This window comes from Babylonia areolata, chromosome 9, assembly GCF_041734735.1.
Source record: "Babylonia areolata isolate BAREFJ2019XMU chromosome 9, ASM4173473v1, whole genome shotgun sequence".
NCBI classification, from domain to species: Eukaryota; Metazoa; Mollusca; class Gastropoda; order Neogastropoda; family Buccinidae; genus Babylonia; species Babylonia areolata.
In genome coordinates this window covers 4,118,600-4,138,377 of record NC_134884.1, presented here as the reverse complement: position 1 = coordinate 4,138,377, position 19,778 = coordinate 4,118,600, and the positions used below count along the sequence as shown (strand labels likewise).

The following is a 19,778-nucleotide window of genomic DNA, read 5'->3' as shown; positions in this document are numbered from 1 at the left end:
CCTCAGTAAGAAACATTAAGTGTGTTGTAATATATGATACCTGCAGAACGGTAAATTTTGGCATGCAACATATAGTTTTAAAAATAGATAAAAATTAAAAATCACACATAACAGTCACTTTCATAGTGCTTAAAATAAGTCTGATAAATGCCTGGCAAAGTGTGTGACTGTATAAGTAGAGTTAAACTGAGAGACTATTGGAGACAGAAATATAAAAGAAAAAAAAAAAAAAACTAGTAGTAGTAATGAAGAATAGCATCCATAAATGAAAAAAGCTATTAAGAAATTATTACTATATTTTATAAATGTGCATAGCCTCATATTGGTAGAATGCACAATTCAAGTTTTTACTAAATCTCTAAAGAACAGATAACTTATTTGGAATAGAATAGTCACTCCCCTTGATCTTTTTGAAATACTGATGCTGTGCTTGGTGAGCCAGATGAAACTTTTCAAGTTGCTCAACTTGGAGTGTGTCACTGTCACTGTCAGGCAAACCTTTGGGCACACTGCTCAGGTGGTTATTTTTATTTTTTTTTCTAGCTTTTCAAGTATCTTTTACATATGTACATGTTTAATTATTTTTTGGAAGTTTCATATTTTAGACAGGTACAAGGCTGAACTGACACCATTGTTGAACATGTTATGGTAGGTAGGTAGGTAGGTAGGAGCTTATATAGCCTCGCGGCTTTCTTGTGCTCCGTCAATTGATTTGCCAGTATTTTTCAAGGTGTTTAGCGCAGCGTGTTTCAGTTACATATAGAATTTCATATAGATTAGTATGAGAAGAGTCTCAGTTATCAACGCCATATTCTATATCTTTTAAATTTGCATCTGCATCAAGGAGGCTCTTAAAACTGTTAAGAGTGTTAGTAAGTTTAATGTTAGTCGGAAGAGAATTCCATTTGCCAGCCACTCTGATAGCAAATGAATGTTTCCTCAGGTTAGTGTTAGAAAACAGAACAAACAATTTGCCTGCATTGCCTCTTGTGATGTCAGATTTACTCAACTGAAATAGTCGAAATCAATGTCGTCCACTTGGTAAAATATATCATGATGACATTTCTTTCTTTCAGTTCTTGGTGAACTGGCTCAGTGCATGGTGCTGAATGAGATACTGTGTGATTACTGTTAGGATTATATACATTTAATCAGATGGTCTGTTGATAACTAGGCCATTAGAGGAAAACTGCTGTTTATCAAAGATATCAGTGTCAGTATCAGTAGCTCAAGGAGGCGTCACTGCGTTCGGTCAAATCCATATACGCTACACCACATCTGCCAAGCAGATGCCTGACCAGCAGCATAACCCAACGCACTTAATCAGAAAAATAAAATAAAATAATAAATAAAAAATTTTAAAAACAATAAAAAATAAATAAAATAAAATAAAGTAAAATTAACTTCTTTTTTTTAAATAAGATAAAAAAAATTTTAATAAAATAAAATAAATAAATATAAGATAACTTTTCCCTAACATGAAGAAAGATTTTGCTGACACAGTTTTGATATCCTTCCACCTAGTGGGATAGGAAACACCTCTTGAGGGGTTATTCTCAGGAATTTGGTTGTTGGTTGGTTTTCTTCATGAAGACCAATTTAATCAGTGGTGGCCAGTCACAAAGTCTGTCTTTTATTGTCTCAAATGATGCCTTTGCTTTCAGTAATGTTTGGCTTTATGATTTTTAGCCCTGTAGTTTCATTTGGCACTTACAATTCACATTACATGCTTTGCATGAAATAACGTCCCGTTCACCTGTCTCTCCGACCTCATGGTACACATGGAAAATAGTTGTTTTCTGTTTATTGATCGCAGAGGGTTTTTGTTGTGTGACTTGCTCCATGCTGTCCACTGTGCAAATAAACAGGATCCACTGCATCCCAACGTGTTTCCACGTGTTTGGTGTTGGACGGACAAACTCACACTCAGGCAGATTGCATCCTCGCATAGCACCCTGCCTTTTCATGACAATGCATGAAATTGAAAGGATGTTTGACAGATTGTTTTATGAGAGAGATTAATTGGTACCCTAACTTGACACATTGTAATAAAGAGATTCAGAAATATGAATTTTGTATTGTATTTCTCTTTTTGTCACAACAGATTTCTCTCTGTGAAATTCGGGCTGCTCTCCCCAGGGAGAGTGCGTCACGACACAACAGCGCCGCCCATTTTTTGTATTTTTTCCTGCGTGCAGTTTTATTTGTTTTTCCTATCGAAGTGGATTTTTCTATAGAATTTTGCCAAGAACAAGTGTCCAGACCACCACTCAAGGTCTAGTGGAGGGGGAGAAAATATTGGTGGCTGAGCCATGATTCAAACCAGCGCGCTCAGATTCTCTCACTTCCTTGGCGGACGCCTTACCTCTAGGCCATCACTTCACAAGAAAAAAGAAGAAGAAAAAAGAGTTATTTAGATGGCTGACAATGCATGGTGTTTTGTGAGTAAGCTGTAAATTCAAATGTGAAAGAGTGTGTATGTGTGCATGTGAAAACATGAATGAATATGTCATTGTCTGAGTACCATTTGTCCAGTACACAGGGTTGAGTGAATAGTCTGAAATTTCCATTGATCATTCATTATCTTTTTTTTTTTTTTTTTCTTTTTTTTATGGGTGTTTTGTGCATTTTCAGTTTTACTGTTGGTCTGTTTTGTTTCTTTACAAAATGCAGTGAGCCTGCTCTTAGAGGTTACAGTGTACCGGAAGACCTCTTGCAGTTTAATCGTAGCAGAAGATCAAGTGGTAAAAGATTACTAGTAATAGTAGTATCATTATCAGTAAAGTCACTGTCAGTATTTAGTAATAGTAGTATCATTACCAATAGTCACCGTCGGTGTTTAGTAGTAGTAGTGTCATTATCAATAGTCACCATAAGTATTTAGTAAGAGTAGTATCATTATCAATAAAGTCACCATAAGTATTTAGTAATAGTAGTATCACCAATAAAGTCACCATCAGTATTTAGTAATAGTAGTATCATTATCAATAGTCACCATCAGTATTTAGTAATAGTAGTATCATTATCAACAGTCATCATCAGTATTTAGTAATAGTAGTATCATTATCAATAGTCACCATCAGTATTCTTAATTTTGATATTATCATCATTGTATCAGAATTAGACGGATGCAATCGCTGAGTGGTTAAAGACTTGGACTTTCAATCTGAGGGTCCTGGGTTCGAATGTCAGAAACGGCGCCAGATGGGTAAAGGGTGGATATTATTCCGATCTCCCAGGTCAGCATGTGCAGACCTGCTTATGCCTTCTTCTTCCTCGTTCGCCTCCCATTAGATGAGCAGCCCGGTGTCCTCGATGAAGGCTGCCGTCCATCGCAGCTCCTCCAGGGTGCCGTACAGTTTGGCTTCCACTGCTGTTGGTGTTGGTGCTTTTGCCTGAATCCCCTTCGTTTGTATATATGCATGCAGAAGATCAAATACGCAGGTTAAAGTTCCTGTAATACATGTCTGTTAGGTCGGTTATGGAAACAAGAACATACCCAGCATGCACACCCCTGAAAATGGAGTATGGCTGCCTACATGGCAGGGTAAAAATGGTCATACACATAAAAGCCCACACATGTACATACGAGTGAGCGTGGGAGTTTCAGCCCACGCACGAAGAAGAGGAAGGAGTATTAAAATTAACAAGGTGTGTGTGTTGACAGATGCATGATGATCAAGGATGGAGCAGAAAGCTGTGACAGTGACGCACCAGGACAGTGAAGGAGGGACCACAGGGCTGCCTCAACTTGTGAGTGTTCCTTGCTTTGTCTTTTTAACTCTCTCCATACGAACAGCGAAAGAGACGACGTTAACGGCATTTCACCCCAATTACCATCATCAAAATATTGCAAGTGGAAGGCTCTTATACTGAAGACGTGAATGTTGACAAAGAATACCACAATTCTGACGACGGAAGCTAAAGGTTGGGTCATTCAGACACCCACTGGACATCCGAGGGGTCTGTGTAGAGGAGAAGAGAGGACTGGCCGTACTGAGTGAGTTAACCAGGCAGAAGTGGGGAAAAAGGGGTCAGGTCAAGTCAAGTCAGAATTTTATTCATGTTGAAACAGTGAATAAGCAGCAACCTGTGGGGAGAGGGGGGGGGGGGATGTTGTTTTACATCAAATCATCTGGAAAAAGAAAAATTCAGGTAAATTTGAAAAGAAACGGAAAGAAACCTATAGAAATGCAAACAGAATACATGTATAATTTCTCTTTCGCAAGCACATTCACACATATTGTCACTATTCCTCTCTCCCTTTCTGTCTTGCTCTCTCTCTCTTTGCTGTTATTGTGTCTTAAACGAGATAGTATCAAGAGTGTGTGTGAGTGTGTGTGTGTGTGTTCATCTGACTGTGTGAGTATGGGTGCTTTGCATTATGATCGTGTGGATGATAATGGATGTTTAAGTTCACTGTGAGTATGTGAAATGACTATTGTTTGTACGGGATAGCTTTTTTTTTTTTTTTTTTTTTTTTTTTTATATAGCTGCCCCATTACTGCACCATTCCAGTGGTATTACTCACACGCCACTCATTTAGATTCTCCCATACATGGCCACACCCGGGTTCAACCGTCATGCTTCCAGCATCGGCAGTCCACAGGGAGCCATTGCTGTAAGGTCGCTAGGAGGCCACACACCAGAGGAGACCCTGCACTGCTGCTGAGTCACTTCGGTGGTGTTCAGTGGTGCCTGTTCTGATTTAACGTACTTAGGACACCACCTACTAAGCCCCCTACTAACGACAATAATGGCTTAGTCGCGAAGCCAGACTGAGTAAGCATCCCTCCCAGAGTGGAGACTGCCACCACGTCCCGTAAACAACAGCCCCCCATGAATCTGCCGACACTGAAGCCATTGACAGGACTCACCCCAAGCTCGGAAGTGGAGGGGTATGGAAACTGAAGTCATCATGAGAGCAGGGCATGAAAGGCCACACACTTTGAGACTGTTTTGTTTATATTGATGATGATGAAGGAGGAGGATGACAATGACGATGTTGCTATGGAGGTCCATTTTGGTTTGGGACTGCCTGACAAGGCTGTACTCTATGCTTCCTGTCATAATGATATCCCGGTGTTAACCAGGCCTGAGAGATACAGACACTTGCAGTGTTGGTCAGGTAATTAGAGCAACACACCCAAAGACGCATCCTTGAAGTGGATGACACTCGACTGTGTTTTTTTTGTTTTTTTATTTGTTTTCCTATTGAAGTGGATTTTTCTACAGAATTTTGCAAGGAACAACCTTTTTTTGCTGTGGGTTCTTTTACGTGCGCTGAGTGCATGCTGACATGGGACCTCGGTTTATCATCTCATCCGAATGACTAGCATCCAGACCACCACTCAAGGTCTAGTGGAGGGGGAAGAAAATACTGGCGACTGTGCCGGGATTGGAACCAGTGCTTCCAGACTCTCTCGTTTCCTAGGCGGACGCGTTACCTCTAGGCCATCACTCCACTATGTCATTTTCAGGTTCCTGTCCAGAAGCGATACCCATTGCTTCACCTGGGCTGGGCTGAGCCGCAGATGCTGTGGAAGGAGATGAAAGCCAGGGAGGCGAAATACCGGCATTCAGTCGCTATGTTCGATCACCACCCTGACCTTGACCCCAGGAAACGTGCCGTCTTGTTTTCCTGGCTGTCAGAGGTGAGTGAGTGTGTGTGTGTGTGTACAAATTTCGTACTTGGATGCTTCTTTGTTGTTGGACACATAAGGCAGTCGTCGTCTTTGTCATCGTCTTTGTCGTCGTCTTCTACATGTACGGGCTGCGACTCCCTTGTTCACTGGTACGCATGAGTGGACTTTCACAAGTATGACCATTTTTCCCCCCGCCATGTAGGCAGTCATACTCCATTTTCAGGGTGGAGTAACACTAACATGGATTGCAGCATCTTTTAAAGTGCATATGGAGGTTATCGGCCGTAGCTACTTTCGTTTTCTCCGCATAGGCGGATAGTAGTTTGCACAGGGCAGGAATCAGACCCCTGCCGGAGTCTGCACTAGTGGGTCACAGTAACTTGAGTAAGTATGTTACTTAACTCTCTCCATACAAACAGCGAAAGAGACGACGTTAACAGCCTTTCACCCCAATTACCATCCTCAAAATATTGCAAGCGGAAGGCTCTTATACTGAAGAGGTGAATGTTGACAAAGAATACCACAGTTCTGACGATGGAAGCTAAAGGTTGGGTCATTCAGACACCCACTGGACATCTGAGGGGTCTGTGTAGAGGAGAAGAGAGGACTGGCCGTACTGAGTGAGTTAATCCTGACGGAATGACACAGGGAAGCTTATGGTGAGCACCTGAGGGCACCTCATTCCATGTGCATGTGTACACATAGGTAGTACACATAGACAACACATGTACAAAGCGATTTGTTACATAGGTGTAATGTTAACTTTTTTTTTTTTTCTTTTTTTTTATCCCTCATCTGTCTAGTTCTTTATCTTTTCTATACAACATCATCTCTGTCTCCACGCAACCCTCTAGTCGCGGCAGAGTAATCGACATGACGATTGTGGCCGTCACCTGGATGATGATGATGATGATGACAGTTAGCTTTCTCTGTTTGAAATTCAGGCTGCTCTCCCCTGGGAGAGTGCTTCGATACACTGAGCGCCACCCTTTTTTTTAATTTTTTTTTTAATTTTTTTTTTTTTTTTTTCTGCTTGCACTTCATTTATTTGTTTTCCTATGGAAGTGGATTTTTCTACAGAATTTTGCCTGGTACAACGCTTTTGTTGCCGTGGGTTCTTTTATGTGCACTAAGTGCATGCTGCACTTCGGACCTCGGTTTGTCCTCTCATCCGAATGATTAGCGTCCAGACCACCACTCGAGGTCGAGTGGAGGGGGAGAACATATACCGAGACTAAAGGATTCAAACCAGCGCGCTCAGATTCTCTCGCTTTCTAGGCGGGTGCTTTACCTCTAGGCCAGCGCTGTCCCAGGTTTGTTGATGAGAATTGGTAGCTCCCTCTCTCGTCATGATGGACTGATGCTGTGTGCAGGTGTGTCAGGTGTACAGGCTGCACCGGGAGACCTACCACCTGGCTTTGGAGTTTGTGGATCGCTTCCTCCTGCACTGTGCCGACGTTCACACCTCTCGCCTGCAACTGACAGGCGTTACCGCCCTCCTGCTGGCCTCAAAGATGGAGGTGAGTCAGTAGTAATTTTTTTTTTTTTTTTTTTTTTTTTTTTACTTTTTTTTATAATTTTCCAAAAAAACATGTATACAATACAGATACTAGTATGAAACAAACAATATAAAACGAACAGTAGCATCTTCCACTACAGAGAGAGAGATAAAACAAAACAAAAAACAAAACAGACTAAGCAAGGCAAAACAAATCTGTAACAACAACATCAACAACAACAACAACAACAAAAAAAAAAGGAAAGAAAAAAAGGAGGATTTGTCCAATCATTCAATCAATCAATGTTTACACATTAATGATTGTAGTAATCATGATGATTTAAGATGACATTAATAATAAATAGCCTGGACCAGTTGTAACATAGCAACAGCATCAATTGTGTCAACTATTACAGTAATGGTATCTAGGGTAAGGCGAAAGCGAGTGGTGGCATAATAATATAATCACAAGGAGCATGAGTATACCACTTCTGCATTATTGGAAAAGAAAGCTTGTAAGGACAACAGCAACCATAAAAGTTCAAAAAATAGACAAATGATACATATAAGAAATAAATAAAAACCTGTCAGTACAAAGTAAGGACTGTTATACAGAATGATAACATTATTAGTATTATTATTATTGTCATTATTTATTAGTATTATTTTCAGTTTTTGACATGACCGGGGTTGTCATATTTCTTGCTTCAGAAGTGTGATGCTGTCTGCATCATCAAGCAGACTCTACATAATTGAAAAACTATGATTGTAGTTATTGTTATTATTATCAGTATCACTGTTGCTGTTATTGTTAATAGAAGTAGTATTGGTATTATTGTTGTTGTGCTTATGATTATTATTATTATCATTATTATCTGTCACCAAGCAGTGGCTTTGAAAACACAAATCAGTTTTCCTCCAAAGTATGGTTGACTCATTTGGGTTTTGTGTGTGTTTCTGGAGATAGCCTCTCCCAGGAGGACAGACATTGTGTTTGACTAATGTGTTTCGGCAAAGCGCTTCAAGAGTTCTGAAAGCGCTGTATGAATTTACTACTTTTCTTCTGCTGCTGCTGCTTCTTCTGCTCCTCCTCTTCCTCCTCCTCCACCTTCTTCATCTTCTTCTTCTTCTGCTCCTCCTCCTCCTCCTCCACCTACTTCTTCATCTTCTTCTTCTGCTCCTCCTCTTCCTCCTCCTCCACCTTCTTCATCTTCTTCTTCTGCTCCTCCTCTTCCTCCTCCTCCACCTTCTTCATCTTCTTCTTCTGCTCCTCCTCTTCCTCCTCCTCCACCTTCTTCATCTTCTTCTTCTGCTCCTCCTCCTCCACCTTCTTCATCTTCTTCTTTTGCTCCTCCTCTTCCTCCTCCTCCACCTTCTTCATCTCTTCTTCTTCTGCTCCTCCTTCTCCTCCTCCACCTTCTTCATCTTCTTCTTCTGCTCCTCCTCCTCCTCCTCCTTCTTCTTCTTCTGCTCCTCCTCCTCCTCCTCCTTCTTCTTCTTCTGCTCCTCCTCCTCCTTCTTCTTCTTCTGCTCCTCCTCCTCCTCCTCCTTCTTCTACTCCTCCTCTCCCTTCTTTTTCTTCTTCTGCTTCTTCTTCTTTTGCTCCTCCTCCTCCACCTCCTTCACCTCCTTCTGCTTCTTCTTCTCCTCCTTCTTTACTCATTCCATGTGTGTGTGTGTGTGTGTGTGTTGCAGGAGATTGCCCCACCCAAGGGGACAGACTTTGTGTACGTGACAGACGGAGCCTGTGACTGGAATGAAGTGCATGCTTTGGAACTTTTCATGTCAGAGGTAATGTGATTTTTTTTTTTTTTTTACCATTTTGGCGCAGTTTGCAGCAGTGTTTTATGCATGTAGATGAGTGTACGTTATATAAATCTGTAAAACTGTTAAAAATTAAAAACGCCAAACTATCAGACGCTTTCCTTCCAAACGTTTTTTCACATTCTAATTCAGTGTGCATGTTAAAGTGGATTTTAAATCATTGATGCGTTTTGAAACAGCACTTTGAAATTACATCTTTACTAATTATTGACATATTTTGAAATGACATTATTATTAATTATTGACATATTTTAAAATAACATCATTACTAAATATTGATGCCTTTTGAAATGACATATTTACAAACTGATGCATTTTGAAAAAAAAAAAAAAAAAAAAAAAATTGTTACCAATTACTGACGCATTTCTCCGCATCGTTCCACAGAAGCTGTCCTGGAAGTTCACTCCCCCGACGCCCAACACCTGGCTCCAGCTGTACCTTCAGACAGCCGCCTCACACGGCACGCAGTCATCACACACTGCTGTCAGCCCTCAACACCCTCCGCCACGACACCTGTGTGGCACGAACAGCGATACCTCCCTCGCCTGGGACGTCTCCGTGCTTGTAGAGTGCACCAAGACGATACACCTGGCAAACGCTGACAACACCAAACGCTGCGGTGGTCGTGATCCTTGCAGAAAGATCGCCTGCCCGTGTGTGTCCGATGAAGTCAAAGGGAGCGACGAGGTGCGTGAAACGTTCAACGACAGTGGAAACTGCGACTTGTCGCGCACCGAGGAGGTGGAAGGAAACGAGAATAAAGAAAATGAGATGGGAAGCAAAGACCGTGGAGACGCCGTCGCTGCACAAGAAGAGACAAATGTGAAGGCTGACGTTTCTCCGGAAAAGGGGAAACAACAACACTGCATCAGCGGGGAGAACGGGGATCCCTTCATCGTTTGTCAGCAAGATAAAAGAGAAGGAAACACATGCACAGCGACGGAAGCTGAAGAAAGCAGCCAGGAAGACAACACGCTTGATATTTCTCACAAAAGAACAGTCAGCAACGGTGAGAAAAAGACACTGGACGGATCACAGGAGAGGTTGAGAACGCGCCGAGATCTCAGCGGAGAGGAGAACATAGACGTGGACTTGGAGACGGAGGCAGAGGATGCAGGGTTTGAAAGCAACGACAACGATGACGATGATGATGAGGAGGAGGATGACATGGAAGCCATGTGCTACGAAGAGGAGGCTGAAGAAGATGATGACGACAATGTCGTGACTCCATTGTTCTGTCCCCAGCAGTACGTGAAGGCTTCTCAGGTGCGTAGTGATCACGAGTTCTCTGTGTTCGCAAACAGATGTTCTCTCGCATATTTTGATGATCTTTTTCAGTGATTTATGACAAAAGAATAATACAGATTTCAATACAATGCAGTACAATACAATACAATACAATACAATAATGATCACTCTTGTAGCCTTAACGATACAATAATGATCACTCTTGTAGCCTTAACAATACAATAATAACTCTTGTAGCCTTAACGATACAATAATGATAACTCTTGTAGCCTTAACGATACAATAATGATAACTCTTGTAGCCTTAACGATACAATAATGATAACTTTTGTAGCCTTAATGATACAGTACAATAATGATCACTCTTATAGCCTTAACAATACAATAATGATCACTATTGTAGCCTTAACAATACAATAATGATCACTATTGTAGCCTTAACAATACAATACAATAATTCTCTCCCTTGTTGCCTGGCAGCTCATGGACCTGGTGGTACTGGACAGCAACAGCCTTCGCTTCGACTACAGCGTTCTGGCAGCGGCTGCCGTCTTCCACTGTGTGCCCTGTCAGGACATCGCTCAGCTCACAGGTCATCTGCTTGTCTGTCTGATTGTAGGACATTGCTCAGCTCACAGGTCATCTGCTTGTCTGTCTGTCTGTCTGTCTGTCTGATTGTAGGACATTGCTCAGCTCACAGGTCATCTGCTTGTCTGTCTGTCTGTCTGATTGTAGGACATCGCTCAGCTCACAGGTCATCTGCTTGTCTGTCTGTCTGTCTGATTGTAGGACATCGCTCAGCTCACAGGTCATCTGCTTGTCTGTCTGTCTGATTGTAGGGCATCGCTCAGCTCACAGGTCATCTGCATGTCTGTCTGTCTGTCTGATTGTAGGACATTGCTCAGCTCACAGGTCATCTGCTTGTCTGTCTGTCTGATTGTAGGGCATCGCTCAGCTCACAGGTCATCTGCATGTCTGTCTGTCTGTCTGATTGTAGGACATTGCTCAGCTCACAGGTCATCTGCTTGTCTGTCTGTCTGATTGTAGGACATCGCTCAGCTCACAGGTCATCTGCTTGTCTGTCTGTCTGTCTGTTTGATTGTAGGACATCGCTCAGCTCACAGGTCATCAGCTTATCTGTCTGTATGTCTGATTGTAGGACATCGCTCAGCTCAACAGGTCATCTCTTTTGTCTTTGTCTTTATTGATAGGACATGTCTAAAGCTCACAGGTCATTGATGCCTTTGATGCTATTTCAACTGATGATTTGTAAACAAAATAAATGTTACCAATACTGACGCTTTCTCGTCGTTGTCCACGTTCTGGAATTGTAGACGCCTCACGGCTCAGCGTACTTAAACGCCTGCACGTCAGTCGTCCATGCTGTCTATCTCAGACATCGCTCAGCTCACAGGTCCAACACGTACTTGCCTGGCTGTCTCGTGCTTGTATGAGTGAAAAGACATACCCCTGCAAGGACACACAACGTGTGGTCATGCTTGCAGATCCCTGCTGTGTGTCGATTGGTAGGACAAGTGGGACTTCAGACAGTGGCAATCTGCTTGTCTGTCTAGGATAGGTCATGTGTGATGAAGACGGAACGCGTCGCTCACAGATAGACAGCTTGGGCTGACGTTTTCTGAATAGGAGACAACGCTCAGCGGAACGGTCCTCATCGTTGTCAGCGATAAGAGACGGATTGAGCGACGGAAGCTGAAGACGTCAGCAGGGACAACGCTTGATTTTTCAGACAGTCGAATCGTAGAAGCACTGAGGCTCACAAGGTATCTGCGCCAGTCTCAGCGGAGGATTGGTGGACTTGGCAGCTCAAGGTCATGTTTGTAGTACTGTCATCGTGATGAGGAATCGACGTAGTCACAGGAACATTGCTTAGAGGCTGTGATGATCGATTGTGACATCCATTTCGTCTCCAGGTCAATCTAGGTGCGTGTGTCGGTTCCTGTGTTGCAACAATGCTCTGCAACATTTTGTTGATCTGTTTCGTGATTTATGCAAAAATACAGTTCATCAAGCAGTCATCTACATGTGCCTCTGTGCTTTGATCATAGATATCACTCATGTACCTACAGTCATTACTCTGTTGTCTTACGATACTAATTGATAACATTGTAGCTAACGTCATAATGCTTGTCCTGTCGTCTGATTTGCATCTGTCTGTCTGTCTGATTGTAGGACATCGCTCAGCTCACAGGTCATCTGCTTGTCTGTCTGTCTGTCTGATTGTAGGACATTGCTCAGCTCACTGGTCATCTGCTTGTCTGTCGGTTTGCGTCAGTCTGTCTCTATAAAAGTATCACAAAATGAAAATAACAGAACACACTAAATGAATTGTACAAAGGATAGAAAACACACACAGACACACACACACACACACACACACATATATATATATATATATATATATATGTGTGTGTGTGTGTAGAGAGAGACATGTTTCCACATATATAATTGTACTATAATTATACACTCATGAACATACACATTAGTGCCAGAATTTGGAAAAACTAGATGTAAGGGGAGAAGGGGATCTGGAGGGGAGGGTGGTGGGGGTTGCTGTTTCCACTATCATCACAAGACCGTTCCCATGGAAACTGTTTCAGGTTTGACGAGGAAAGAGCTGGACCCCTGCATCGACTGGATGAGGATCCACAAGTCGGTTCTGGAGACGTCTCCGCTGAGGGAGACGTGGGGCGCCGGGGCTGCTTGCGAAGGGGGGGACAACTGTCACACCGTTCAGGATCACTTTGTGTCTGACAGCGTGTGGGTAAGTCACAGTCGCCCAGGTCTCCTTGCCGCTACTCCTCTTCATTCAGAAGACAGTATTTCGTTTGCTTACCTGAACTGAAGATAGTATTTTGTTTGCTAACCCACTCAGTACGGCCAGTCCTCTCTTCACCTCTACACAGACCCCTCAGATGTCCAGTGGGTGTCTGAATGACCCAACCTTTAGCTTCCGTCGTCAGAATTGTGGTATTCTTTGTCAACATTCACCTCTTCAGTATAAGAGCCTTCCGCTTGCAATATTTTGATGGTGGTAATTGGGGTGAAACGCTGTTAACGTCGACTCTTTCACCGTTCGTATGGAAAGAGCTAACCTGAACTGAAGATAGTATTTTGTTTGCTAACCTGAACTGAAGATAGTATTTTGCTTTTCGTTTGCTTACCTGAACGGAAGATAGTATTTTGTTTGCTTACTTGAACTGAAAATAGTATTTTGTTTGCTTACCTGAACTGCAGATAGTATTTTGTTTGCTAACCTGAACTGCAGATAGTATTTTGCTTGCTAACCTGAACTGAAGATAGTATTTTGTTTGCTAACCTGAACTGAAGATAGTATTTTGCTTGCTAACCTGAACTGAAGATAGTATTTTGCTTGCTAACCTAAACTGCATCGTGTCTTGTTTTTTTGCTTTTATTAAAGTTTTTTTTTAAATCGGTATCTCATACTTATAATGCCATTGTTTGTTGTTTTGTGTGTGTGTGTGTGGTTTTTTTTTTTTGTTTTTTTTTTGTTTTTTTTTTTTTATCATTCCCGTTGTTGTCTTCATCATCAGAAGGTTTAAGGGTCTGTCACAGTAATAGAGAAGAAAAAAAAAAGATCCATTTTGTTAGACAGTCGTTCATGTTCTGCGACTCGGTAATTCTCGCAGATCAAGTTACAGATCATAGTTTATTGCCAAGTAGCATTTCTGGTTTTGTTCTTGTGTCTGACAGTATGTGGATAAGTCGGAGTTCTGTATGTATGTATGTATATGCATGTAGAAAATACCATGTTGGTATATTCAGGTGAATACTTTGTTTTCTCCCTGTTCTTTTTGATCAGACTTTAAATTTTCTTTAAAAGATGGAAAGTTATCGGACTTGCTTTGCTATGACTGAGTTGAGTGTTATTTTGTTATGTATATATATGTTGTTTGCCGAATTTTACGGTTTTGCTTATAATTTGTATGTATCACAGACTTCACCATACTTAATTTCTCTATGAGATAATAAAGGTATTCTGATTCCGATTCTGATTCTGCCCACTGTCAGTTCTAAGAACTGAGAACTTCCGGTGGTGCGTTGTTGTTTTTAATGCTGCAGATTCATGACAGGCACATATACAGATCGGCACCATTAACTTTTTTCTTTTCTCTTTTTTTTTTTTTTTCCAGACAAAGGCCATACATTTGTCAGACAGATACTTCACCTCCGAAAGCGACCGGTCAGCAGTGATGGGCCATGTTCAGCTGATGGAGTACGCCTTGACCGGGGATTTGCAGAGTTTATGAAGGTTCGGCCACGCAGATCCGAGAATCTGGTACCGACTTCTTCCTCTTCTTCGTTCATGGGCTGCAACAGAACTTCCCTCCTTGATTACTCAGGATGCATTTTTTATATTGGGAAACTTACATCTATGACTGTTTTGTGTGTGTGTGTGTGTGTGAATTATTATTTTTATTCTTTTTTCTTCTTTTTTTTTTTTTTTAACAATTTGTCTTAAAGCCTGAACCGGACTATAAATGGCGGGCGATTTGAATCAAGCCAGTTTCTCACCAGAGTCTGACACTGTGACGTCGGTGAAGGTTTATTCAAAATAAAAGCCTAATAAAGCTACGGTTTGGCTTCATTTATGGCAGAGAGCGAGATTTGCCTAGCAGCTTCCAATCTAGACCTGAATTGACTTTGGAAAGTACAAAATGTGTCAGCTACACGTAATACAAAATTTGAATGCAGAGAAAAGGGGCGCAACCGAAACCTTGCTCTCGGGAGTTAAGACTTTAAGCTTTCCATTGGCATTATAATGCGCATTTCATTCTTATATCCAGTACCTATATATATCATTATATGCATGTGGATTAATATTTTATTATGTACAAGTTAATATTTTTATGTGAGTGAAGGAATAGAGAGAGAGAGAGAAAGGAGAAGAAAGAAAAAAGGCAGCATTTTGATAGTCATGTATTTCTCTGTCGCAGTTATGTCCCCCTTTTTTTTCTTTTTCTTTCTTTCTTTCTTTTTTTTTGTAAGGGATGCTGAAACAGAGATAGAGGAAGAGAGAGGAAAGAAAAAGGCAGCATTTTTGATAGTCATGTATTTCTCTGTTTCAGTTATGTCCCCCTTTTTTTTTTCTTTTTTTTTTTTTGTTGTTGTTGTTGTTGTTATAAGGGATGCTCGAACAGGGAGATAGAGGAAGAGAGAGGAAAGAAAGAGGCAGCATTTTGATAGTCATGTATTTCTCTGTTGCAGTTTTATACCAGTTTTTTTTTTGTTGTTTTTTGTGGTAAGAGAGGCTCGTCAGGGATCTATCATGCATATCCGTCTGTAAATGATTGGTATCATGAGTCTTGTTTTGCATTGATATATTGTAATGAGTCTTGTTTTGCACTGATGTATTATCATGAGTCTTGTTTTGCACTGATGTATTATCACCTCTTGTTTTGCACTGATGTATTGTCACGAGTCCTGTTTTGCACTGATGTATTGTCACGAGTCCTGTTTTGCACTGATGTATTGTCACGAGTCCTGTTTTGCACTGATGTATTGTCACGAGTCCTGTTTTGCACTGATGTATTGTCATGAGTCTTGTTTTGTACTGATGTATTATCACCTCTTGTTTTGCACTGATGTATTATCATGAGTCTTGTTTTGCACTGATGTATTATCATGAGTCTTGTTTTGCACTGATGTATTACCATGAGTCTTGTTTTGCACTGATGTATTGTCATGAGTCTTGTTTTGCACTGATGTATTATCACCTCTTGTTTTGCACTGATGTATTGTCATGAGTCTTGTTTTGCACTGATGTATTGTCATGAGTCTTGTTTTGCACTGATGTATTACCATGAGTCTTGTTTTGCACTGATGTATTATCACCTCTTGTTTTGCACTGATGTATTGTCACGAGTCCTGTTTTGCACTGATGTATTGAATTTCTTCTTTTTACCTCTATTCCTGATCCCCGTGGGGATGCTGGGGGACTTTCAGTATAAATGGCATCCCTGCCTTCTGGAAAATCTGTGCTGGAAATTGCCTTTTTTTATATCGCTGGCTCTGTTTCTGCCTTTTTTTTTTTCTTCACTGTTCGTCTCCTTTTTCTGCCTTCCCAGTCCATTCCTCTTTCTTTTATCAAGCCAGCCTTGACACTTTTTTTTTCTCTTTTCCACAGTCTGTGGTGTACTATCTGTGCTTTTTTGCTCTGGCTAATAAGGGAGTGAAACTGTACACACTGAGATCGGCACTAGCTGTCCGTTCTGCAGTGTTATTTGCCTACATGACCTTTTTATGTATTTTTTGTTTGGCTGTGAAGTATTGTTTTTTGCTTTTTAACGATTTTTTTGTGATCTTGGGATGATAGATTAAGCGGAATGGCTGGCATCCTCAGCACGGCCTAATTTTATTTACCATAATGAGCTGAATGGTTAGGATAATCATAATGTGGCGTGAACTGTGTTTATCTTATGGGATTTTTTGTGTGTGTGTGACACTTTTGTGTTGACGGCGGTAGAGCATTTGTATGGTTTGACAGTCCTGATACGGCCTTGTGTGGTTGGCTGGACAATAAGCAACAATTAATAATTAACTCTCAATGTTTAACACTGGCCTTAGTTCTGACTGCAGACTGCACAGTATAGCCGCCAGCATACAACACAATGTGCAACTCTGGACGTGTAACACTGACCTCAGATCTGACTACAGTCTGCACTGAAGAGCCGCCAGCGTATCAGCCACTGTGAGTACGCGTAGACCTGACTGCATCACCTTGCACACTCTTGAACTAGATCTATTTTTCAGCAGTGTGTGAAAAAGGCCAACTCTGGCCATCCACAAACACAAGTCAGTCTTTTTTTTTTTTTTTACTGCAGTAGGAATTCTCAGTCACTTACAAGACTGTATGCTTGTTGGTGACAATTTAGGCTGAAACTAACAAAACTCGATTAAAAAAAAAAAATGTCAGAGCACACAACAGTTTTGACATGCCGCCTTACCCAGGGGACACGGGTATTTGTATTTGTATTTCTCTTTTTGTCACAACAGATTTCTCTGTGTGAAATTCGGGCTGCTCTCCCCAGGGAGAGCGCGTCGCTATACTGCAGCGCCACCCATTTTTTTGTATTTTTTCCTGCGTGCAGTTTTATTTGTTTTTCCTACCGAAGTGGATTTTTCTATAGCATTTTGCCAGGAACAACCCTTTTGTTGCCGTGGGTTCTTTTTTACGTGCGCTAAGTGCATGCTAGCACACGGGACCTCGGTTTATCGTCTCATCCGAATGACTAGCGTCCAGACCACCACTCAAGGTCTAGTGGAGGGGGAGAAAATATCCGGGCGGCTGAGCCGTGATTCGAACCAGCGCGCTCAGATTCTCTCGCTTCCTAGGCGGACGCGTTACCTCTAGGCCATCCACAAACACAAGTCAGTCTTGGGTATTGGGTGTAAGGTTGGTGGGTTATGACACAATCAATGGATCAGTCCACACACTTTGACAACTCCTTGAAACTGAAAATGATGACATGGAAAGGCAAGCAGCATTATATTGTACCCTCTGCAGACTGGACTGACTGCTGATACTATCTTGTAATGTCAGCAAGCAGTTGCATTTATCTTATCTGGAAAGAATGAAAGCACAGGTATATATATACACTTTGCTAACTGATGGATGTGTGTTAATAGCGGCTGAGGCTGGGACATAACCAGGTCTTGAGTATGCCTGTGAACATGAGTTGGTAGGAGGAGGGGAATGATTGGAGTGAGTTATGCCCCCTAGAATGACACAAGATGGGCAGCATCCACCTCATCCCCCCCCGCCCCCTCCCTTTTTTTTTTTTTTTTTTTTTCAGTGATGTCCCTTCTCCAAAATATATAATGAAGTTTATATGAACAAACTATACATATATTTACATGTACATTGTGTTTGTAACAAACTATACATATATTTATATATATATGTACATCGTGTGTGTGTGTGTTATCTATAATGCAATTATCACTTTGAAATTATGAGGACTGGGACGAAAGAAAATTTCAGAAATGTGACGTGGATGATGAAGCTACTGCCAGGGCCCGTATGCACGTCAAACCCGATTAGCTTATTCGCGTTTAGGGCTTAAACGCGGTTAGCTATTCGGAGCTTAAACGCGATTAGCCCCTCTCCGGTTTTGGTATGTACGTCGCCCTATTCGCGATTGAATAGCTCTCCACGTTTACGGGGCAGGACACGGCGCGCTATTTATAGATTCTTTGGAAAACCGCGGTGCAGCAGGCATTGCTTTCGGTTTAGACATACCCTCCCTCGTGGAACTACCGCTGGTACGTGCTTCGTCGGTTTTCGTCAGTCCCAGTTTTTATTGTTTGTATTACTTGCCATGGAGAATTCAAAGCGCACTAGGAAGCCAAATTTCAGTGCTGACACACACACACACACACACACACATCAACACATATGTTTGTTTGATTATTGTTGAACACAGTTTTTCCAAATAAAATAATTAGCATGGATAGATATTTTATATTCGGTCCTTACCTGTACATTGATGGAGTGGTAGCCTTTCCGGTTGACGAACTCATGCTCTTGGTCCTGTGGTCGCTGTATTCACACCTGAGTCCCGTCAATGCACCCCACAACATTGGGAAAACCATAGTTCTGGAAAATGGTTCTCTTTGTCCGGTTTGCTGTGGCTTGGTCCGGAAAAGTGATGTACTGCCTCGAGCGACGGAATAGAGCATTTGTCACACGAGACACCGCCCGGCTCACCGTGGACTGGTCAACCCCAACCAACTCGCCACACACGTCTTGAAAGCTTGAAGTCGCCAGGTACCGCAGTGTAACAAGCACCTGCTGCAAGGGTGTCAAGGTAAACCCACGATTCTCCAGCCGTATCTCACCTTCCACCTCGTTTGTCAGCTCCCAAATATGTTGCCGCCTAAACCTGAACTTTCGGAACAGGTCATGGTCATCGTACAGGTCAAACGGGTTCTTTCTGTCACGAAAGATGCGGTTTCTTCGCAATTGCCGTCGCTGTCTCACTTGGAAAAACATCAATGCCGCCATATTTATCCGCGTTTAGGCTCGCTATCTGACCCCCGAGGCACCGATAACTTTATCCGCGTTTAGCCCAGTCGGATAGCTTATGCGTTCTGACGTACATACCAAAATCTGCGGCCTATCCACCCGAATAGGCGCTATTCGCGGATAGCCCTCTATCCGGATCGACGTGCATACGGGCCCAGGAGTGCACAGCTTTGATGCTGGACTATAAAACTGTATTGTATTATTTCTATAAATGCGTGTGCCATACAGAACAAAGAGAATAAGAAGGCATATAAATAATGTAGATCACCTGTTTACCTCAAGTGTACTTTCTTCAAGGCTTAATCCTTAATGTTTTCTCTTCTGTTCAGTTTGGGGTTTAACATTTTCTTTTTGTTTGACATAGTGGTTGTGTTGAGAGCAACGTATGTTGTACATGACGCATTCTGGAAACCTACTTTCCACGCTTGTCAGCATGGCTGTAAAAATATTTAAACATGTTCACATATATATAGAAAAGCTGGCATTTGTTGTC

General features: G+C 41.8%; 1 protein-coding gene across 1 annotated transcript; it reads left to right on the top strand.

The window, feature by feature from the left end:
• Positions 1-3,652: 3,652 nt before the first annotated feature.
• On the top strand, positions 3,653-16,962 carry LOC143285930 (uncharacterized). Its single transcript, XM_076593382.1, has 8 exons — positions 3,653-3,753; positions 5,481-5,654; positions 7,019-7,165; positions 8,839-8,934; positions 9,353-10,234; positions 10,696-10,807; positions 12,837-13,000; positions 16,915-16,962. The coding sequence occupies exons 1-8, from the start codon at positions 3,685-3,687 to the stop codon at positions 16,960-16,962; spliced, it is 1,692 nt and encodes a 563-aa protein (XP_076449497.1). The 5' UTR covers positions 3,653-3,684.
• The last annotated feature ends 2,816 nt before the right edge of the window (positions 16,963-19,778 follow it).

Bases quoted from the DNA above. Each gene is read 5' to 3' on its own strand.
- LOC143285930 (XM_076593382.1), top strand. From the start codon at position 3,685: ATGGAGCAGAAAGCTGTGACAGTGACGCACCAGGACAGTGAAGGAGGG. The intron at 7,166-8,838 runs GTGAGTCAGTAG...TGTGTGTTGCAG, and splicing joins TGCTGGCCTCAAAGATGGAG to GAGATTGCCCCACCCAAGGG. The intron at 8,935-9,352 runs GTAATGTGATTT...ATCGTTCCACAG, and splicing joins TGGAACTTTTCATGTCAGAG to AAGCTGTCCTGGAAGTTCAC.